General features: G+C 43.0%; 1 protein-coding gene across 3 annotated transcripts in view; it reads right to left on the bottom strand.

Annotated features, from left to right (window-relative positions):
- LOC129839806 (CSC1-like protein 2) overlaps positions 1 to 24,803 on the bottom strand; it is a 93,130-nt gene that overhangs the window by 15,787 nt on the left and 52,540 nt on the right. For all 3 annotated transcript variants that reach the window (XM_055907456.1, XM_055907464.1, XM_055907474.1), the window contains 7 exons: positions 22,405 to 22,485; positions 13,246 to 13,369; positions 13,004 to 13,137; positions 12,677 to 12,814; positions 6,461 to 6,614; positions 5,341 to 5,447; positions 565 to 651 (listed from right to left, as the gene is read on the bottom strand). In XM_055907456.1, coding sequence (XP_055763431.1) covers positions 565 to 651; positions 5,341 to 5,447; positions 6,461 to 6,614; positions 12,677 to 12,814; positions 13,004 to 13,137; positions 13,246 to 13,369; positions 22,405 to 22,485 — 825 coding nt within the window. The remainder of the gene's footprint in view (positions 1 to 564; positions 652 to 5,340; positions 5,448 to 6,460; positions 6,615 to 12,676; positions 12,815 to 13,003; positions 13,138 to 13,245; positions 13,370 to 22,404; positions 22,486 to 24,803) is intronic.

Below are 24,803 nucleotides of genomic sequence, written 5' to 3'. Positions count from 1 at the left end.
AAGTCATAAGAAATATAGCAACAGGTTTTTGGGGTAATTATTGACATTGTCCAGGACTTTTGCAAACTTTTTAGCCAGTAGTTCTCAAAGTAGCGCTCACGAGCCATAAATGGACCCCCAAAAACTGCGTACTACGTCACATAAGTGCAGATATGTGCACCATGTCATTGCACTCTCTGCTAGCTGTCACTCAAATGGCGAGGGGGTGAAACGCATTGGCAAAAGTCGAATTGCTAGGGGACTCACCCACGTGAGGGAAAATTTGGGGGAAATGCCGCAGCAGTTTCCAGAAAAACAGTCGCTTTCATACTAGAGATTTAGTGGCTAATTGAGGAAACACAGTTATTCTGCTCATCGATTATGCATAAACTACACATTGACACATCCAAAGCGGTAGGTTTAAAAAAAAAAAAATGTTAGTAGATGCCAAATTTCTAGAGCATGTCTTGAAGGGATTTCATAAGGTATATTAGTTAAAAAAGTAAGGGGCATATTACCTTAGTTGAAATAACCAACGACCTGCATTAAATGTTTTGCGACTTTAAAACATAGTTTAACATGTACCTGCTAAGACCCAGTGAAGGCAGCAAGAGGACCATGAAGATGAGGAAGGTGTAGCACTTGTGCATGGTGGTCCGGTTCTCCCCCGACCTGCCCATTAAAAAAAAGAGAAAAAGGCCAATGTTACTGAAGGAGCATTAAATCACTTACATGATGATAATGGTCTATTTAATTTAGCTTCATGTATACTATGGCAGTTAAAATATGAATTACAGTAACATATACAAGAAACACATTTAAATTAATAAGATGAGATACAACAAGGCAAGAAGGGAGGTAGAATGGTCTGAGCGGTGGAGGGAGGAGGGAGCATCTTGGTCACAGTCACAGCCAGGGAGCTCATTGGTTTTATCAAGAGTCAGAGACAGGTCCGCAGCCATCAGCACACCTCGCTGTCCCCGACATCCTCAGCCTCTCTTTGTGGACTCTGTAGGTAGCTACTCCTCTTCACTACAAATTTGTATTACCCACTTGGGTGATGCCCCGGCAGCCGCGAGCGCCAGAAAGCCATCAGTAATCAGAGTAGTTGTCCTCATCTCTACAATTATACTAATTTAAGTGTGTGTGATCTTTAGAAAACCCAAAATCAAGTGGAAATAACATAGGTCAACTGAAAGAAACCCCCCCCCCCCCCATATATTTTGGTGACCACATGTACTCTTAAACGTCCAATGCAGTCGTTTTTATCTCAATACCAAATCATTTCTGTTACTGTGATTGTTTAAAATAAAATTATCAAAAAGAAACAAAAATAGCTTCTCTGTGGTCACAGACTTTTTGAGCAATTATTACAAGATGAGGGGAAAGCAGCACAATCTGATAAGTATTTTGATCAACTATTTTGAACTGGAATAAATGCTGCACTATTATCAATTACCAACACAATTCCAGTAAAAAAAGAAGATTGTAAGAAATACTGAAGCTTACCATTACTATATCCAACCCAACTGTTTTTTGCCACTATCATCCCAGTGGTTTTCAAACTTTTTGAACAGCGACCCTCAAAAAGGAGTGGTGCAACCCCTCACGCAAACACATGCATGCACACGTAAACATGCATCCACAATCGCGCCACAAGTGTAGCCTGTCATTACAGCCATAAACGGTGACGCATAATTTGGATCGGAAGGTCATTCATTTTAGTAGCCAATATCAACAAGGGCTATATCATGTCACTACTCTGGAGTCAACGCAGTTGGCTTGTGGTTAGTGTCTGACCTGAGATTGGAAGGTGAGTTGTGAGTTCAATCCCTGGCTGAGTTAAACCAAAGAGTGTAAAAATGGGACCTGATGCGTCTCTGCTTGGCACTCAGCATTAAGATGCTGTAGATTGAGGGTAGGCCCTGTGCTAGACTAGCGTCCTGTTCAGACTCGTGCTACAGAAACAGGAGATCGGCTCCTACCCTATGAGCCGCTACGGCTCGCATAAGCTTGTGCAAGGCTACATCTGCATTGCTTGTTGTTTGGGGTTTTAGGCTGGGTTTCTGTATAGCACTTTGTGACATCGGCTGATGTAAAAAAGGCTTTACAAATACATTTGATTGACTGATTACTTACTCTGGAGTCCAGACAGAGAAAGCTAAAGGATATGCCCTACTTGTAGCAGAGGTTCCAAGATCAGATGGAAAGCATATTCTGTCTGCACCGTGCCATCACCTTGGAGTGCAGCCTGTCGGCAGACCACATTGCCAGCCGGGTAGCCCTGTTCTTCCTCACAAATATTGTAATAAATTTGCCAGAATGTAACTTCATCCCATAATAATCTTCATCCCACAATATTGAAGGCATTGTGATGTTACATTTGCTTATCTTTCGAAGTATAGCCAGTAGGCACACAAACTAGGCCTGTCTGAAATATGAAAAAGATGAATCAAATCAGTTTTTGCCCAGGAAAGTTATTTTTTTTTGCCCAGCAAGTTATTTCTGGTCACTAACTAAGATATGCGAGCCAACCTTTGCGTGCCAATGCTGATGAATTGTCATTGGTTAAAAATCTAAACGGTTTATTTTTTACTGACTCCAAAGCGTGCGGCGCAGGCCACGTAGCCTATTTCTATGCTCACCAAGCCGTGTGCTCTCCTATTACATGCTGACCACACCACTCGCGTTACGTGCACGAGCGCTGCAAAATAAATGTACACATACATGTTATTCAATCATTTCATCCAACCTGGTTGCAAGCGTCAACGAGCACCTCCGTAGCCAGGCGCTAAAATAGAATTTAGTTCTATTATTTACACTTGACGCACTGCAAGTCCAGCCTCTCCCATCTCCTCATTGGTTTTTAGGAGCATATACCAACGTGAGTGATTGAAAGCTGAACTGAGGTCCACACAAGTCCAGTTGGTTGTGGTAATACACCTTAAAGTTTGTTGCCAACCACCATATAAATTCCAAAGAAGACTGAAAAAGGAGAGATTACTAGAAACTAACTAGGCTTACCCTTTTATCTGTGGATTAATTGTCAAAGTAGAGGACCTTGTGTATTTCAAGTAAAATAACCCAATGTTTATATCCCAGGACAAATTAGCTAGCAACAGCAAGCTAGCTAGCTAAATGGCCATGAATGTTTCATGCGTTTCGACATGTCCCCAAATGAATAGAGTTCATTTTGATATTTGGTGTGGATGGACAAAATCAAGCATTGTCGTCATTCCATTCCCGTACTGTATATTGCAACACTTAAACATTTCTGTTTCATGTTCGATACGATACATTTTCACTTACCATTTCTTACCCTTTGAGTGGGCGCGATGTTTATTGTGCACATGAACATTCGCAAGACTCATGAGGTAGAAGTGCTGTTTATTTAATTCAATGTGTGATTTCCTTTGTTCAAATTTCCCAGGTTATGTCGGAGTTCCGTGTGTCTGTGTCCTATCATTCTGGTTGTGCATAACATGTTGACTATACCGGGCACGTGCCTGTGTCTGCCATCGGGCGCATGTTGATTTTATCCATCAAAATCCTGCCTCCTAGGGAGTTTACCACTGTGCTTCTGTCTCTGCATTGCTTGATCTTTGGGGTTTTAAGCTGAGTATCTGTAAAGCACTTCGCTGATGTAAAAGGGCTTCATAAAATAAATCTGATTGATTGATAACTCATCATTTAGGGAAGAGCAACTCCAGTCCCCGCCGTGTTTGCCGATTTCTGTCCTTTACACCAAATCAGCAACTCATTTGGACCTGGAAAATCCCTAGGACCAGTATGGCCTAACCTACGGTGCAACTTGCAAAGCATACACACTACCGGTTAAAAGTTTTAGAACACCTAATCATTCAAGGGTTTTTCTTTATTTTTACTGTTTTCTACATTGTAGAGTAGTAGTGAAGACATCAAATCTATGAAATAACAAATATGGAATCATATAGTAACCAAAAGTGTATTTTTGAAATATGTGAAATTCTTCAAATAGCCACCCTTTGCCTTGATGACAGCTTTGCACACTCTTGGCATTCTCTCAACCAGCTTCACCTGGAATGCTTTTCCAACAGTTTTGAAGGAGTTCCCACATATGCTGAGCACTTGTTGGCTGCTTTTCCTTCACTCTGCGGTCCGACTCATCCCAAACCATCTCAATTTGGTTGAGGTTGAGGGATTGTGGAGGCCAGGTCATCTGATACAGCACTCCACCACTCTCCTTGTTGGTAAAATAGCCCTTACACAGCCTGGAGGTGTGTTGGGTCATTGTTCTGTTGAAAAACAAATGATAGTCCCACTAAGCGCAAACCAGATGGGATGGCGTATCACTGCAGAATGCTGTGGTAGAAATGCTGGTTAAGTGTGCCTTGAATTCTAAATAAATCACAGACAGTGTCACCATAACACCTCCTCCTCCATGCTTTACAGTGGGAAATACATCGGTTCATCCACACCGCGTCTCACAAAGACACCGCAGTTGGAAACAAAAAATCTCACATTTGGACTCCAGACCAAAGGACACATTTCCCCCGGTCTAATGTCCATTGCTCGTGTTTCTTGGCCCAAGCAAGTATCTTCTTCTCATTGGTGTCCTTTAGTAGAGGTTTCTTTGCAGCAATTCGAGCATTTAGGCCTGATTCACACAGTCTCCTCTGAACAGTTGATGTTGAGATGTGTCTGTTACTTGAACTCTGTGAAGCATTTATTTGGGCTGCAATCTGAGATGCAGTTAACGCTAATGAACTTAGCCTCTGCAGCAGAGGTAACTCTGGGTCTTCCTTTCCTGTGGCGGTCATCATAGCCAGTTTCATCATAGCAGTTGATGGCTTTTTACGACTGCACTTTAAGAAACTTGAAAAGTTCTTGACATTTTCTGGATTGACTGACCATGTCTTAAAGGATGGACTGTCATTTCTCTTTGCTTATTTGAGCTGTTCTTGCCATTATATGGACTTGGTATTTTACCAAATAGGGCTATCTTCTGAATTCCCCCCTTACCTTGTCACAACACAACTGATTGGCTCAAACGCATTAAGGAAAGAAATTCCACAAATTAACTTTTAACAAGGCACACCTGTTAATTGAAATGCATTCCAGGTGACTACCTCATGAGTTGAGAGAATGCCAAGGGTGTGCAAAGCTGTCATCAAGGCAATGGGTGGCTATTTGAAGAATCTCAAATATAAAACACTTTTTTAGTAACTACATGATTCCATATGTGTTATTTCATCGTTTTGATGTCTTCACTATTATTCTACAATGTAGAAAATGGTAAAAAAAAAAAAAAAAAAATTGAATTAGTAGGTGTTCTAAAACTTTTGACCGGTAGTGTAATTAGGATAGGAAAGTGAACAGTACCTCGTCCAGTGTTTCTCGAAGAAAGCAGAGTAGTAGACGATGGTGGGCAGCAGGGCAGAGAAAGCCCACAGGAGCAAAGTAGGGAAGAACTGGGTGATGATGGGGTTCTGGAGAAAAATGACAGGGGAACAGACAGACAGACATTTCCTCAACTGTCAACAAAGCCTTGCTCCGCAAAGGCCCTCAGATTCAGCTCTGTACCAAAAAGCATTAGATTCTGTCCAAATGCAATCTATAACACCATGCTAAGAACAATGACTGAATTCTCACTGACCAAAGTACTAATGCAGGGCAGGGTATGACTATTAAATTACATCAGAAGCTTTGCTGGTTTTAATTCTTACCCTCTAATCAAGGACTGGGAAAGCAGGGTTGTGTTCATTAAAGGCATGAAATTAAATGGAAAGGGACTACATGGGATTCACCAATAACAATGGTCATTTTCCATTTTCCGTTGCAAAACATTTAAAACGTTATTTTGTGGTCTACCCTAATACAGTGTTTATTCAAAACTCTCCTCGGGGATCCCCAGACGTTTCAAAATCTTTGTGTAACCCTGAACTAGCTCTCACCTAAATGACCTAGTCAAAGGCTTGATGATTGTTGACAAGTTGAATCAGGTTTGCAAGCTCTGGAATATATCAAATACATGGAACGGCTGGGGGTTTAAGAACCACTGCCCTGATAAACACAACCCAGATTAACTCTGGTCAATCAATGACATTCAATTAACAAACAAGTAGAAATGAAAACTAGCAGTGATATGGATTTTAGGGCTGGAATAAATAGCCCTGTGCAAGGGCGTACTAGCAATTTCACAGTGCATCATTTTCTTTCATTATGTCAACGTATAATCGATTTGAGATGTTTCAGTTGACAAAGCCTTTTTTTTTTTTTTTTTTAAATACATATTTTAAAGGTATTTTCAGATTGAACATATAGTGGGAGAGAACGACAGTGGGAAAAGATAGAGAAAGGTTGTATCAAAGGGCAGAAGGCTGGATTCGAACCCATGCCGGTACTGAGGACCTGTGTAGCAGAGGCTGCTAGACCAGCTTGGCCACAACAAAACCTTTGATATGTAGAGAAATACATTGGGGGATATTGAAGATTTCCTTACATTGAGATACTCCACGGGCTTGGTGACGTTAAACTTGTCCATCGTGGAGATAATGATGGCGGGCGTGGTGAGAAAGAAGAGCAGGAGGAAAAGGATGCAGTTGATGATGAAGCAGCGAATCCACCAGGAAACCCCCCCCAACGATAAATGCTCCCTGTCAGAGAGAAGTTGATACACACAGAGATCATTTGTAAATCATCCAACATTTAAACAAGTCATCCCAATATGCACATTAAAGTGTTACACCTTCATATCAGACTTAATACAATACCTTCTGGTAAGGTAATATAAATAAGAAAAATAGAACAGTAGTTTGTGTTCATCACTTAAAAGATGTCAATACAATCATAAGATTTGTTGATCTATCTACGGATATCAAATTTATCGACAAAAATTCACACCCGTGTGCACACGCACATACTACTATTCTGTTTTATGGGCCCTGACCAAGTGTGCTATTATTCTAAGGATTTTTTGCTGATCTTAACTTTTTGGTACATGATGTTACCGCCATCGTTTCCTATAACCGAAAGAGCTTCTGGATATCAGAACAACGATCCTCGATTTGGAAGAGGATTTCTACTTCAATGAGTCAGTGACGAAGGACAGGCACAAACCCCAGACATTCAAAAAAGGAAGAGGCAGCATTATAGAGGCTGGCGTGTGGGATACCTGACGAGACTATGTCGACGAGTGGATAAACCACCTCTACCCTCCGTTCAATTGGCGAATGTGCAATCACTGGAGAAAAAAACTGGACGAGCTACGTTTGAGACTATCATATCGACATGATCTGAAGAAATCTAATATCCTATGTTTCTCCGAGTCGTGGCTGTTTTTTTCTATATAAACGGCAGGACATAACTGCAGCGTAGGGTAAATTCAAGGAGGGTGGTGTGCGTCTCTGTTAAAAGCTGATGCGCAATCTATATTATTAAGGAAGTCGAGGTTTTGCTCGCCTGAATGAGAATACCCCATGATAAGCTGTAGACTAGGTATTCCCAAACTGGGGTACGTCAAATAAAAACGTAAAATAAAAAAGATTTACATTATTAAAAATATATATTTTTAAATTATGCATTTGTTGAAACTTTTTTTTCGTTCACATTTTCAAACAGTCCATTTGTATTTTCCAACGGGGAATACATTTGGGTGAGTTTTTCCCCCCCTCCCCTGAGTAGCCTTGTTTCACTGCCAAAAATAAAAATAAACCATCTAGTGTTCAGTGAAATAACAACACAATGTCAAATACAGGTAGCCTAGTCAAATAATTAACATTCAATCACATTAACCCATACTCTCTTGCGGGAATACTACTAACGGTCCATATGTAGCCAAACATAGCTTCTGCTCATGTTATCTGTACTGATGGCGCAAAAGCCATGACAGGGAGACATAGGGAAGTAGTAACGCGCGTGCAAGGAGTTGCTCCCGACGCCACTTGGGTACACTGCAGAATCCACCTACACTGCAGCATCCACCGAGAGGCTCTTGCTGCTAAGGGAATGCCTGACAGCTTGAAAGACGTTTTGGACACTACAGTGAAAAATGGTTAACTTTGTTAAAGCAAGGCCCCTGAACTCTTGTGTATTTTCTGCACTATGCAATGATATGGGCAGCAACAATGTAACGCTTTTACAACATATGCTGGTTATCAAGGGGCAAAGTATTGACATTTTTTTTTTGAGAAACGAGCTTAAAGTTTATTTTACTGACCATAATTTTCACTTCTCTGATGGCTTGCATTCCTTTCCAGCCATTACAAGGAGCCGGTCCTCCTTTAGCTCCTCCCACCAGCCTCCTATGGTCCTCAGAGTGACCATGCGTACATATCCCAATCAGAAGCCATGGATTACAGCCAACATCCACACTGAGCTAAAGGCTACAGTCGCCACTTTCTAGGAGCAGGACACTAATCTGCACGTTTATAAGAAATCCCGGGACGCCTTCCGAAGATCAAACAGGCAAAGTGTCAATACAGGACTAAGATCGAATCCTACTACACCGGCTCCGATGCTCGTCGGATGTGGTAGGGCTTGCATTCTATCAAGACTTACAAAAAGGGAAACCAAGCCACGAGTTGCCTAGTGATTCGAGCCTACCAGTCTAGCGAAATGCCTTCTATTCTTACTTCGAGTCAAGCAACACTGAACGATGCATGAGAGAACCAGCTGTTCTCGATGACTGTGTGATCACACTCTCCGTAGCCAATGCACTGGACGTTTTACTGTCCATATCAGGGGATCTCTTTACATGACACATTATTTATATTCTAGAGAATAAAGACCATTTCCAATGTACATTTTGAGTTTTGTGGATATGTACCATATCCTGAAAAAGTCTGAATCCAGATGTGGCTTTTAGACATATGATATTGGGATTACGCCGCTTATCACACATGGACATTTCCTATGGCCGGATAAGGACTCATTCAATCAAATCAAGTTTATTTTATATAGCCCTTCGTACATCAGCTAATATCTCGAAGTGCTGTACAGAAACCCAGCCTAAAACCCCAAACGGCAAGCAATGCAGGTGTAGAAGCACTATATCCTGAGTATCCTGAGATATGTGACATCCTATTTTCTCTCTTCGTTTTGACAAATACTGACTGTATACATTGCATATCTGTTTTCTCAGCACACTCAAAATATGAAGATATATTGATTCCAGATATGCTTCTTTTGGCTGAGGTCCATATCTGGATCTTGATTTGCTAAAGCATGATTTCTGATGCATTTGAGCTTTAAGCACATGCTCAATAATTTGACGAATATGAAATCCATATTTCTTTCACGCACAAATAATGTTTAGATACCCACCAGATATCATAAATGGTATGGCAGGATATTGACTCATTAGATATCCTGAGATAGGCCTGTGGATATCTTATTTTCTCTATATGATGACAAATATTGACAGTAGGCCTGCAAGGCATATTTTCTCAGTACATACAATGCATATGCTCTTGACTGAGGTCCATATCAGGATCTTGATATGCATTTTACTATGCTAAATAAGGAACATTTCTGATGCTTATTTGAGGACTTGCTCAAATATTAAACCATGTCATTCTTTCAGAAACTAGCTATAATTTTGACATTGCCTCTGGATAATGGCGCGAATAAACTGCAGGCTAAAAAAGCACTGTAACTGGTAGCCTAGCAACAAGTTCCAACTGTCATTTTGGAATTTGGGCACCACAAATAAGTGTGTAAACTGTGTGTTCCAACTGACAACTGGATAGACAAAGAAGTGAGAAGCTGTTCAAAAAAAAATACCTCAAAGAAGTTAAAGCTAAAGTACGTATCTAATTTAGGATGTTTTTGTTATCTTAGTAACTAGAATCAGGAACGTTAGCTAAGTTCCTGACATATCGTACGGGTCTTATTCTGTAATTTCTGGTCTTTTTGTTTGTTTCTGTTTTTGTGTGGCTTAATCCAACTTGTATACTCATTCAGACTTAAAATATTTGCTCTATACAGCCAAAATGTACCCTTTAGATGGGAATGTAATTAAGCTCCTTAGTAAAGACAGCAAAGATAAGTTGTGTACGTATGATACATGTTCTTTATGTGCTCTTGAATAAAAATGAATGTAATTTTAATTTTAATAGAATATTCTACAAATATGTAAGCGGGTGCACGAGTATCAGGTGTATGTCTTGAACGTTGGGATTGGATGATTGTAGAAACATGAAAGGAAGGACATGCGTATCTGGAGCATGTCTACTCCTTATATCTAATAAAAATGTCCGATACCCCGAAATATATAGATAAAGATATCCCCTGATGTTGACCCTTTTTGCCCAGTGACGTGAGTAAGACCTTGAAACAGGTTAACATACAAGGCCACAGGGCCAGGCGGATTACCAGGACATGTACTCAGAGCATGCGATGACCAGCTGGCAAGTGTCTTCCCTGACATTTTCAACCTCTCTCTGACCCAGTCTGTAATACCAACATGTTTCAAGCAGACCACCATAATCCCTGTGCCCAAGAACGCCAATGTAACCCGTCTAAATGACTATGTGTAGCCCTCACATCTGTAGCCATGAAACACTTTGAAAAGGCTGGTCATGGCTCACATCGTCCCAGACACCCTGGACCCACGCCAATTCGCCAACAGATTCACAGATTACGCAAGCTCTATTGCACTCCACACTGCCCTTTCCCACGTGGAGAAAAGGAACACCTACGTGAAAATTGCTGTTCATTGACTACAGCTCAGCAATCAACACCATAGTGCCCTCCAAGCTTGTCACTAAGCTAAGGAACATGTGACTGAACACCACCCACTGCAACTGGATCCTGGACTTCCTGACGGGCCGCCCCCATGTGGTGAGGGTAGGCAACAACACATCCGCCGCACTGACCCTCAACACGGGGGCCTCTCAGGGGTGCATACTTAGTCTCCTCCTGTAATCCCTGTTCACCCACGACTGCGTGGCCATGCACGACTCCAACACCATAATTAAGTTTGCCGATGACACGGCGGTGGTAGGGCTGATCACTGACGACGATGAGACAGCTTACAGGGAGGTGGTCAGAGACCTGGCAGTGTGGTGCTAGGACCACGACCTCCCCCAACGTCAGCGAGACAAAGTAGATGATCGTGGACTACAGGAAACAGAGGGCCAAGCACTCCTGCATTCACTTCGACGGGGCTGTAGTTGAGTGGGTTTTGGGTTCCTCAGTGTCCACATCACTAAGGACCTATCATGGTCCAAACACACCAACACAGTCGTGAAGAGAGCACGGCAATGCCTCTTCCCTCTCAGGAGGCTGAAAAGATCTGGATCCTCAAAAATTGCTACAGCAGCACCATTGAGAGCATCTTGATAGGCTCCCTGTCATCCAGGACCTCTATAATAGGCGGTGTCAGAGGAACGGCCTAAAAATTGTCACAGACTCCAGCCACCCAAGTCATAGACTGTTCTCTCTGCTACCGCACGGCAAGCGATACCGGAGCGCCAAGTCTGGGACCGAAAGGCTCCTGAACAGCTTCTACTGCTGCCTTCGCAACAGCTAATGTGGATCCTAATAAAATACCAACATACGGTCTATGCACACTTACTGGACTCATGGACACATACTACACTAACATTCCAATACACACACATGCATATTGATGCCACACACACTCACAGACACACTTTCATATATATGCTACTGTTACGCTGTTTATTACCTATCCTGATTGCCTAGTCACTTTTACGCCTACCTACATGTGCATAATACCTCAATTACCTCGTACCCCTGAACATTGACTCGGTAACAGTACTTATTTTATATAACCTTGTACTTGTTTTTTAATTGTGTTACCATTGTCTTACTTTTTAACTCCGCAATGTTGGAAAAGGGCTTGTAAGTAAGCATTTAGCGGTAAATTCTACACCTGTTGTATTCGGCGCATGTGACAAATAACGTTTATTTTGATTTGATGGGGAGCCAGCTAAGCATGGGCAGAGACTGAGTGGGTTCAGTTATTGGCAAGCATTCAGTAAGCCGCAAAGCTCCAAAGTCAGGGGTTTAGGAAGAGCTGACTGGAGGTCATGGGGGCCTGAGGATCACTAATGACAAATACCCGTCATTACCCCATCCCCTCCATCCATAGCCACATTTTGTCATTGGGTGCAAAGGTGTGGAGTGCAGTCGCTCATGCAGAAAGGCCAAAAAGATCATCAAGGACCACAACCACCCGAACCACTGCCTGTTCACCCCGCTACCATCCAGAATGCAAGTTCAGTACAGGTGCATCAAAGCTGGGATCGAGAGAGTGAAAAACAGCTTCTATCTCAAGGCCTATCAGACTGTTAAACAGCCATCACTAACACAGAGAGAATGTATCACTAGTCACATTAATAATGCCACTTTAATAATGTTTATATGTATATATTCTGATTCCATTCCTTTATTTAGATTTGTGTGTATTAGGTAGTTGTTGAGGAATTGTTAGATTACATGTTAGATATTGCTGCCCTTGTCAGAACCTGAAGCACCAGCACTTCGCTACATTCGCAATAACATCTGCTAACCATGTGTATATGACAAATAAAATTTGATTTGACGATAGAGTCCATTTTAGCCTCTCTTGCTGCCCCCTTTGTTCTACCTCAACATCATAGTTGGTGCTAGCCACATAGAAATATAATTAGTAGTACTCTCAATTCTATTTCTATGGTTGGCCCACCCTGCGCAGGACACCGTCTCTTACCATCGCACGTTTTGAGGGTCAGGAGCATAGCTCACACTCCAGTTGTAGATGTGGAGACTTTCACTGAACTGGGATGACTTGGGCTCTTGGCGACATGTGCAGCCATGGCATTGGCAGGCATTGAAGTCCTTTAGGATTCTATGAAAAGTGGTAAATGGCAGGGAAATTGAGTAGGCTAAACAAGCTTTTATTACATATGGCATTTGGTGATGGCACTGATCTACTGAGGCGTTTTGAAAGACCATCCTGGTCAAGTATAGCAGAGCATGCATGCACAAACAAACACATCCACCACAAAAACATAAACTTATGTCGAGATCGACTCACATTGCAGTCATGGCCTCATTCTGGAAAGTGACGAACGCCATACCAAGAGGTTTAGTGTTGACCTTCTCTTTCTCCTTTCTGTACTCCTCCTTCAATTTGGCCTCCCGCTTAGTATAGAAGCTCACCGCCTCTTCCTGAAATACAATGACAGATTACACTTTCCATAACATTGCACAGTAGTCTAATTTGCAAATGCCTAAAGGTACAGCCTAATACATGTGATGGTTTTCTGGGTATCTAACCTGCTCACAGCCTTTGATGACACAGCAGCAGAGGTGGCCACAGGGTTTGGGGTTGACCATGGTGGGCATGTGCTCTTTGGCCATGAGATCAGTGAAGAACTTTAAACTGCGCTCTGTCTTCTTCCTGTGAGGCGACACACACACACACACACACACACACACACACACACACACACACACACACACACACACACACACACACACACACACACACACACACACACACACACACACACACACACACACACAAACCATATTGAGAGCTCTACACATGGTGCACACAACGCACAATCCTGCACAAATGCATGGTGACATACAGTATGTCCACACAATTTAATCAGAGCAGTACATACACTCGCAAACAGGCATATACAGTTGAAGTCTGAAGATTACATACACCTTAGCCAAATACATTTAAACTCAGTTTTTCACAATTCCTGACATTAAATCCTAGTAACAATTCCCTGTCTTAGGTCAGTTAGGATCACCACTTTATATTAAGAATGTGAAATGTCAGAACAATAGTAGAGAAAATTATTTATTTGAGCTTGTATTTCTTTCATCACATTCCCAGTGGGTCAGAAGTGTACATGCACTCAATTAGTATTTGGTAGCATTGCCTTTAAATTGTTTACCTTGGGTCAAACGTTTCAGGTACAATTCCACAAGCTTCCCACAATAAGTTTGGTGAATTCTGGACCATTCCTCCTGACAGAGCTGATGGAACTGAGTCCGGTTTGTAGGCCTCCTTGCTCTCACACGCTTTTTCAGTTCTGCCCACAAATGTTCTATAGGATTGAGGTCAGGGCTTTGTGATGGCCACTCCAATACCTTGACTTTGTTGTCCTTAAGCCATTTTGCCACAACTTTAGAAGTATGCTTGGGGTCATTGTCCATTTGGAAGACCCATTTGCGACCAAGCTTTAACTTCCTGACTGTTGTCTTGAGATGTTGCTTCAATATATCCACATAATTGTCCTCCCTCGTGATGCCATCTATTTTGTGAAGTGCACCAGTCTCTCCTGCAGCAAAACACCCCCACCACATGATGCTGCCACCCCCATGCTTCACGGTTGGGATGGTGTTCCTCGGCTTGCAAGCCTCCCTCTTTTTCCTCCAAACATAATGATGGTCACAGTCACATTTTGTTTCATCAGACCAGAGGACATTTCTCCAAAAAGTATGATCTTTGTCCCTATGTGCAGTTGCAAATCGTAGTCTGGCTTTCTTATGGTGGTTTTGAAGCAGTGGCTTCTTCCTTGCTGAGCGGCCTTTCAGGTTATGTCGATATAGGACTCGTTTTACTGTGGATTTAAATACTTTTGTACCTGTTGTTTCCTCCAGCATCTTCACAAGGTCCGTAACTGTTATTCTGGGATTGATTTGCACTTTTCGCACCAAAGTACATTCATCTCTAGGAGACAGAACGCGTCTCCTTCCTGAGCGGTATGATGGCTGTGCGGTCCCATGGTGTTTATACTTGCATACTATTGTTTGTACAGATGAACGTGGTACCTTCAGGCATTTGGAAATTGCTCCCAAGGATGAACCAGACTTGTGGAGGTCTTGGCTGATTTCTTTTGATTTTTCAATGATCAAGCAAAGAGGCACTGAGTTTGAAGGTAGGCCTTGAAATACATCCACAGGTACACCTCCAATTGACTCTAATGATGTCAATTTGCCCATCAGAAGCTTCTAAAGCCATGACATAATTTTCGGGAATTTTCCAAACTGTTTAAAGGCACAGTCAACGTCGTGTATGTAAACTTCTGACCCACTGGAATTGTGATACAGTGAATTATAAGTGAAATAATCTATCTGTAAACAATTGTTGGAAAAATTACTTGTGTCATGCACAAAGTAGATGTCCTAACCGACTTGCCAAAACTATAGTTTGTTAACAAGAAATGTATCGAGTGGTTGAAAAAGAGTTTTATTGACCCCAACCTAAGTGTATGTAAACTTCCAACTTCAACTGTACACGCTCACACATGCAGTACCAGTCAAAAGTTAGGAAACACTTACTCATTCAAGGGTTTTCTTTATTTGTACTAATTTCAACATTGTCAAATAATAGTGAAGACATCAAAACTATGAAATAACACATATGGAATCATGTAGTAACCCCCAAAAACAGCCACCCTTTGCCTTGATGAAAGCTTTGCATTCTCTCAACCAGGTTCACCTGGAATGCTTTTCCAACAGTCTTGAAGGTTCCCACATATGCTGAGCACTTGTTGACTGCTTTTCCTTCACTCTGCGATCCAACTCACACCAAACCATCTCGATTGGGTTGAGGTCGGGTGATTGTGGAGGCCAAGCCATCTGATGTAGCACTCAATCACTCTACTTCTTGGTCAAATAGCCCTTACACAGCCTGGAGGTATGTTTTGGGTCATTGTCCTGTTGAAAAACAAATGATAGTCCCACTAAGCCCAATCAAGATGGGCTGGCGTATCACTGCAGAATGCTGTGGTATCCAGGCTAGTTAAGTGTGCCTTGAATTCAAAATAAATCACAGCGTGTCAACAGAAAAGCAGCCCCACACCATCACACCTCCTCCGTGCTTCATGGTAGAAACCACACAAGTGGAGATCATCCGTTCACCTACTCTGTGTCTCACAAAGACACGGCGGTTGGAACCAAAAATCTCAAATTTGGACTCAAAAGACCAAAAGGACCAATTTCCACCGGTCTGAGGTCCATTACTCGTGTTTCTTGGCCCAAGCAAGTCTCTTCTTCTTATTGGTGTCCTTTAGTGGTGGTTTCTTTGCAGCAATTCGACCATGAAGGCTTGATTCACGCAGTCTCCTCTGAACAGTTGATGTTGAGATGTGTCTGTTACTTGAACTCTGTGAAATATTTATTTGGGCTGCAATCTGAGGTGCAGTTAACTCTAATGAACTTAGCCTCTGCAGCAGAGGTAACTCTGGTTCTTCCTTTCCTGTGGCGGTCATCATAGACAGTTTCATCATAGCACTTGATGGCTTTTACGACTGCACTTTAAGAAACTTGAAAAGTTCTTGACTTTATCCGGATTGACTGACCATGTCTTAAAGTAATGATGGACTGTCATTTCTCTTTGCTTATTTGAGCTGTTCTGGCCATAATATGGACTTGGTCTTTTACCAAATAGGGCTATCTTCTGTATTCCCCCTTTTACCTTCTGCACAGACACCAGCGCTGTTTTTAGCCTGGATAATACTCGCCAATCTACCAGTATTGGACTATCTCTCGACTACAATGCCGGATTCCTGCTGTAATCCCTGGACCACCACTTCTGATCTTTACAGCTAGCTAGTGGCTAACGCCCCTGTCACGAAGCTAACACCAGTTAGCCGTGAGCCATGCGCATCTCCCGGCTAGCAAACTAAATTCTACAATACCACTTTCGCCATCTGGCTTGGATCCTCTGTCGACACGGCGCCCCGCCGCACCACCACGACTGATCTGCCGACGAATACTCCATCCGCTGTGCCTTCAATCGGCCTCCGTCGGAGCAGACGCTCATACTAGCCCCGGGCTACTAACTTTAAACGCCGTGTCGCCCGCGTGCTAGCGCTAGCGCGGGCAGCAGTTCCATCTACTGCTGCCCCCTGGACACTATGATCACTCGGCTACATAGCTGATGCCTGCTGGACTGTCCATTAATTCACGGTACTCCATTCTTTTTATTTTTTATCTGTCGGCCCCAGCCGCGAACTCAGGCTCTGGGTGTAGTTAATCCGACCCTCTCTGCCTAGTCATCGCCATTTTACCTGCTGTTGTTGTGTTAGCTGATTAGCTGTTGCTGTCTCACCTGTTGTCTTAGCTAGCTCTCCCAATCAATACCTGTGATTACTTTATGCCTCGCTGTATGTCTCTCTCAAATGTCAATATGCCTTGTATACTGTTGTTCAGGTTAGTTATCATTGTTTTAGTTTACAATGGAGCCCCTAGTTCCACTCTTCATACCTCTGACACCACCTTTGTCCCACCTCCCACACATGCGGTGACCTCACCGATTATAACCAGCATGTCCAGAGATACAATCTCTCTTATCATCACCCGGTGCCTGGGCTTACCTCCACTGTACCCGCACCCCACCATACCCCTGTCTGCACATTATGCCCTGAATCTATTTTACCACGCCCTGAAATCTGCTCATTTTATTCTTTGTCCCCAACGCTCTAGGCGACCAGTTTTGATAGCCTTTAGCCGCACCCTCATCCTCCTCTGTTCCTCGGGTGATGTAGAGGTAAACCCAGGCCCTGCATGTCCCCAGGCACCCTCATTTGTTGACTTCTGTGGTCGAAAAAGCCTTGGTTTCATGCATGTCAACATCAGAAGCCTCCTCCCTAAGTTTGTTTTGCTCACAGCTTTAGCACACTCTGCCAACCCTGATGTCCTTGCCGTGTCTGAATCCTGGCTTAGGAAGGCCACCAAAAATTCTGAAATTTCCATACCCAACTATAACATTTTCCGTCAAGATAGAACTGCCAAAGGGGGAGGAGTTCCAATCTACTGCAGAGATAGCCTGCAAAGTAATGTCATACTTTCCAGGTCCATACCCAAACAGTTCGAACTTCTAATTAAAAAAATGTATCTCTCCAGAAATAAGTCTCTCACTGTTGCCGCCTGCTACCGACCCCCCTCAGCTCCTAGCTGTGCCCTGGACACCATTTGTGAATTGATCGCCCCCCATCTAGCTTCAGAGTTTGTTCTGTTAGGTGACCTAAACTGGGATATGCTTAACACCCCAGCAGTCCTACAATCTAAGCTAGATGCCCTCAATCTCACACAAATCATCAAGGAACCCACAAGGTACAACCCTAAATCCGTAAACATGGACACCTTCATAGACATTATCCTGACCAACTTGCCCTCCAAATACACCTCTGCTGTCTTCAAATCAGGATCTCAGCGATCACTGCCTCATTGCCTGTATCCGCTATGGGTCCGCGGTCAAACGACCACCCCTCATCACTGTCAAACGCTCCCTAAAAAACTTTCTAATTGACCTGGCCCGGGTATCCTGGAAGGATATTGACCTCATCCCATCAGTTGAGGATGCCTGGTCATTCTTTAAAAGTAACTTCCTCACCATCTTAGATAAGCATGCACCGTTCAAAAAATGCAGAACTAAGAACAGATATAGCCCTTGGTTCACTCCAGACCTGACTGCCCTCGACCAGCACAAAAACATCCTGTGGCGGACTGCAATAGCATCGAATAGTCCCTGCGATATGCAACTGTTCAGGGAAGTCAGGAACCAATACACGCAGTCAGTCAGGAAAGCAAAGGCTAGCTTTTTCAAGCAGAAATTTGCATCCTGTAGCTCTAACTCCAAAAAGTTCTGGGACACTGTAAAGTCCATGGAGAACAAGAGCACCTCCTCCCAGCTGCCCACTGCACTGAGGCTAGGTAACACGGTCACCACCGATAAATCCATGATAATCGAAAACTTCAACAAGCATTTCTCAACGGCTGGCCATGCCTTCCACCTGGCTACTCCAACCTCGACCAACAGCTCCGCCCCCCCCCCCCCCCCCCCCCCCCGCAGCTACTAGCCCAAGCGTCCCCAGCTTCTCCTTTACCCAAATCCAGATAGCAGATGTTCTGAAAGAGCTGCAAAACCTGGACCCATACAAATCAGCTGGGCTTGACAATCTAGACCCTCTATTTCTGAAACTATCCGCCGCCATTGTCGCAACCCCTATTACCAGCCTTTTCAACCTCTCTTTCATATCGTCTGAGATCCCCAAGGACTGGAAAGCTGCCGCGGTCATCCCCCTCTTCAAAGGGGGAGACACCCTGGACCCAAACTGTTACAGACCTATATCCATCCTGCCCTGCCTATCTAAGGTCTTCGAAAGCCAAGTTAATAAACAGATCACGGACCATCTCGAATCCCACCGTACCTTCTCCGCTGTGCAATCCGGTTTCCGAGCCGGTCACGGGTGCACCTCAGCCACGCTCAAGGTACTAAATGATATCATAACCGCCATCGATAAAAGGCAATACTGTGCAGCCGTCTTCATCGACCTGGCCAAGGCTTTTGACTCTGTCAATCACCATATTCTTATCGGCAGACTCAGTAGTCTCGGTTTTTCTGATGACTGCCTTGCCTGGTTCACCAACTACTTTGCAGACAGAGTTCAGTGTGTCAAATCGGAGGGCATGTTGTCCGGTCCTCTGGCAGTCTCTATGGGGGTACCACAGGGTTCAATTCTCGGGCCGACTCTTTTCTCTGTATATATCAATGATGTTGCTCTTGCTGCGGGCGATTCCCTGATCCACCTCTACGCAGACGACACCATTCTGTATACTTCTGGCCCTTCCTTGGACACTGTGCTATCTAACCTCCAAACGAGCTTCAATGCCATACAACACTCCTTCCGTGGCCTCCAACTGCTCTTAAACGCTAGTAAAACCAAATGCATGCTTTTCAACCGTTCGCTGCCTGCAACCGCCCGCCCGTCTAGCATCACCACCCTGGACGGTTCCGACCTAGAATATGTGGACATCTATAAATACCTAGGTGTCTGGCTAGACTGTAAACTCTCCTTCCAGACTCATATTAAACATCTCCAATCCAAAATCAAATCAAGAATCGGCTTTCTATTTCGCAACAAAGCCTCCTTCACTCACGCCGCCAAACTTACCCTTGTAAAACTGACTATCCTACCGATCCTCGACTTCGGCGATGTCATCTACAAAATAGCTTCCAATACTCTACTCAGCAAACTACATGCAGTTTATCATAGTGCCATCCGCCATCCAGCCACTGGAGATCAATAGTGTTTAGCACCAGTGGGCGAGTAGGAGATCAAGATGGCCACTGCTGAGTCATCAAGGTCTACTTCTGTCACCAGAACTCACAGACCTAAAAAAATAAGGCCTCTCTCCTGCGATATCTTATAGGTCACACAGATAACATGTCTTTGCAACTGTGTCCACAACTGTGACTAACTTGAAACAAAAGTGGTTCGTCTAAGGGCCTCCAGGGTGGCGCAGTGGTCTAGGGCACTGCATCGCCACCAGAGACACTGGGTTCGCACCCAGGCTCTGTCGCAGCCAGCCGGGAGGTCCGTGGGGCGACGCACAATTGGCCTAGCGTCGTCCGGGTTCGGGAGGGTTCGGCCGGTAGGGATATCCTTGTCTCATCGCGCACCAGCGACCCCTGTGGCGGGCCCGGGCGCAGTGCTCGCTAACCAAGGTAGCCAGGTGCACGTGTTTCCTCCGGCACATTGGTGCGGCTGGCTTCCGGGTTGGAGGCACGCTGTGTTAAGAAGCAGTGCGGCTTGGTTGGGTTTCGGAGGACGCATGGCTTTCGGCCTTTGTCTCTCCCGAGCCCGTACGGGAGTTGTAGCGATGAGACAAGATAGTAATTACTAACAATTGGATACCACGAAATTGGGGAGAAAAGGGGGTAAAACTTTAAAAAGTGGTTCGTCTACAGGGTTGGGTAGGTTATTTTATCAATGTAATCATTTACAGCTACTAGTTACCTAACCAAAATTATAAATCAGTAAAGTAACTTTTGGATTACCCAAACTCCGTAAAGTAATCTAAGTTTAGGCATTAACTCAGAATTCTTAAAGTTACGCATTAACTCTGAATGGTTAAGGTAATGGTTAAGGTTTGGAATAGACTTAAAACAAAAATATCAAAAACAACTTTCTATCGATGTATTCGAACATGCAACCTTTGGAACCAGAGACAGACGCCCATCCACCATCCCCATTCACAACACCCTAGCAAAACAAAAGCCTACTTGATGGTAACAGCACTCCCTGTTGCCCCTAGTTGCTGGTTTCCACGTCATCTCCCGACGTCCTCAGACATGGATAGATGTTGAATACTGACTTTTAGTTCACCCGTGATACCTTTTCAAGATATAGGATTTTCAAGAAGCAAAGCGAAACTTGCCACTTTTGGGTGTCAGGGAAAATGTAACTTTACACCACAGGCATTAATTCTGAATGGTTAAAGTAAGGGTTAAGGTTTAGTTACTCCCCATGTAGTTTCCATATACAATTCAAACACTATTTTATGGACCTTACACTTGCCTTGACCCATTTGTTGAGAGTGAGAAGGTAAGGAGTTTAATTAATGTATTATCTCTACGTCTGGTCAACAACAACAACAAAAACGGGGGCGCTTTTTTTCCCTTCAAAAAAGGCAGGAATAAATTACACCTGGAGTTGTTCTACAGTAACTACAGATGTAGGGTCTTAATTAGACCTGTATTGTCCCAGCAAAAGAATCCTGCAGAAACAGTATTTGTCCGTTTAGTCCATCATGTTGCTTGATCGCTGGTCAAAATGAGGCTACATGTAAAGTGGAATACTGATAATATAACCATGAGTTTTAAGTGAAATTATGTAAATCACTCATCTGCATTGCAGAGCAGGAAAATCTCAGCAACAAGAGTGATCAAATTAAAAGTAATATTTATCATAGGCTATATAATATATACCTCACATGTGACCATTGATAAAACTACGTAATTAACCTATTAAAATGTTTGACTCCATAAAGATGATTTAACAATACTCAAATTATAGTTGTTACAGTAATAGGTTTTCAAGAAAGGTCTGAGTTGTCTATCAAAGGCAAAAATATGCAATATTATTGTAAAATAAATGATAAAATCATACAAGGCATAAGCTTAAGTTACAAGGCCTTATTCTAGGTATGATCAGACCGGGAACGAGAGAGAAGTCATGGCTTGTGCCATGTCCCATAGCTTTTGGGTGAGAGAGGTAGAAAGACAGTGTATATTTCACCAACGCAGGTCAGGAGCAAAAGAGAAAAAGACAATGAATCGAAGAGGTTTTTTTTATAAGAATCTGAGCTGTTGACTAATAGCATTACTGTTGAGTTAACTTCCAATCAGATATCAGACCCGCAGGATATAAAGACAGAATGAGGGATGTGGAGAGCAAAACAGAAAAGGCTGAATTCATAAGGCAACACAAAGGAAATCTTTGCATACAGTGTAAAGAGTCACTTCAGGGGCTGGGCCGCCCTACAATCCTACATCTGTACAATTTTGTCAAGCGATGCCATTTTATGTAGTGAGGGTTTGATATGTTGGGGGCTGAAATTGTGATGACGCATTATAAAGGAAAGTGAGAATGAACACAATTGGTGAACAGCAGGTAAAGGTCTCACCTCTCAGCATTCAGGGACATGAGTTTGGCTACGTTGTAGCAGATTCGAGCATCAAGAACAGTGCAGTTCTCATAGGCTTGTCTGTGTGACAATGGAGAGAAAAGAAAACAATTACCATACTATAATGAGAGTTGATAAAGTCAGTGATCTTAAAAATGCAGTGACATTTTTTTATATTAAAAAAACCAGACGGCACGATTATCTTGTTTTTTTTAGTTTACAGATCACCAGGGGAACACTCCAACACTAAGACATCTTTTACAAATTAAGCATGTGTGTTTATTGAGTCCGCCAGATCAGAGGCGTAGAGATGGTCTCTTGATAAGTGTGTGAATTATACAATTTTCCTGTGTTAGTTTTTACCCAGTTATTTAGAACCTGACAGACAACTATGAAAAGCTCAAACCAAGTTATTCACTCAATGGGTCAGACAGCTGAACAGACAAAGACATTCACACAAGCACTGGTATTTAACTCTTCCTCCTATGCTGAATCTCCTCCTTACACATCTGAACAGCCAATACACCTCTGTTGCTAGACAAAACTTGAGTGATCTGTTCTTCCTCACTTCATCTGACCTGACAACAGCCCAAATTCCTCACCAACTCACAGCTGTCCTGTTGACTTGTACCAGACTGTGGCACTTCTCCTTTCCATAGGATCCCTGATGTCTAACAATAACATATTGTGACAGAATGTAAACATTCTACATTCCTCTTTCTCAGTGACATGAATAAGGATATTTCATGTTTTCAAGTTTAGAAGTCAGAACCAATCACCTGTCTTGCTAAGCATTCAAAATGTAACAAGTACTTTTGGGTGTCAGGGAAAATGTATGGAGTAAAACGTACACTATTTTCTTTGGGAATGTAATGGAGTAAAAGTAGTAAAAAATATAAATAGTAAAGTACATACATTTGAAGTTCACATACACCTTAGCCAAACACATTTAAAATCTGTTTTTCACAATTCCTGACATTTAATCCAAGTAAAAATTCCCATTTTAGGTCAGTTAGGATTACCATTTCATTTTAAGAATGTGAAATGTCAGAATAATAGTAGAGAATGATTAATTTCAGCTTTTATTTTTCACGTTCCCAGTGGGTCAGAAGTTTACATGCACTCAATTAGTATTTGGTAGCAATGCCTTAATTGTTTAGCCTCGGCCAAACGTTTCAGGTAGCCTTCCATAAGCTTCCCATAATAAGTTTGGTGAATTTTGGCCAATTCCTCCTGACATAGCTGGTGGAACTGAGTCAGGTTTGTAGGCCTCCTTGCTCTCACACGCTTTTTCAGTTCTAACCACACATTTTATATAGGATTGAGGTGAGGGCTTTGTGATGGCCACTCCAATACTTTGACTTTGTTGTCCTTAAGCCATTTTGCCACAACTTTGGAAGTATGCCTGGGGTCATTGTCCATTTGGAAGACCCATTTGCGACCAAGCTTTAACTTCCTGACTGATGTCTTGCGATGTTGCTTCAATATATCCACATAATTTTCCTCCCTCATGATGCCATCTATTTTGTGAAGTGCACCAGTCCCTCCTGCAGCAAAGCACCCCCACAACATGATGCTGCCACCCCTGTGCTTCACGGTTGGGATGGTGTTCTTCGGCTTGCAAGCCTCCCCCATTTTTCCTCCCAACAAAATGATGGTCATTATGGTCAAAAGGTTATATTTTTGTTTCATCAGACCAGAGGACATTTCTCCAAAAAGTACGATCTTTGTCTCCATGTGCAGTTGCAAACCGTAGTCTGGCTTTTTTATGGCGGTTTTGAAGCAGTGGCTTCTTCCTTGCTGAGCGGCCTTTCAGGTTATGCCGATATAGGACTTGTTTTACTGTGGATAGAGATACTTTTGTACCCGTTTCCTCCAGCATCTTCACAAGGTCCTTTGCTGTTGTTCTGGGATTGGTTTGCATTTTTCACACCAAAGTACGTTCATCTCTAGGAGACAGAACGCGTCTCCTTCCTGAGCGGTATGACAGATGCGTGGTCCCATGGTGTTCATCCTTGCGTACTATTGTTTGTACAGATGAACGTGGTACCATCAAGTGTTTGGAAATTGCTCCCAAGGATGAACCAGACTTGTGGATATCTACAAAAACAAATCTGAGGTCATGGCTGATTTCCCCATGATGTCAAGCAGAGGCACTGAGTTTGAAGGTAGGCCTTGAAATACATCCACAGGTACACCTCCAATTGACTCAAATGATGTCAATTAGCCTATCAGAAGCTTCTAAAGCCATGACATAATTTTCTGGAATTTTCCAAGCTGTTTAAAGGCACAGTCAACATCGTGTATGTAAACTTCTGACCCACTGGAATTGTGATACAAAGAATAATAAATAATCCGTCTGTAAACAATTGTTGGAAAAATTACTTGTGTCATGCACA

Source organism: Salvelinus fontinalis, chromosome 3, assembly GCF_029448725.1.
Source record: "Salvelinus fontinalis isolate EN_2023a chromosome 3, ASM2944872v1, whole genome shotgun sequence".
Classification (NCBI taxonomy): Eukaryota; Metazoa; Chordata; class Actinopteri; order Salmoniformes; family Salmonidae; genus Salvelinus; species Salvelinus fontinalis.
This window is presented reverse-complemented; position numbering and strand designations above follow the sequence as displayed.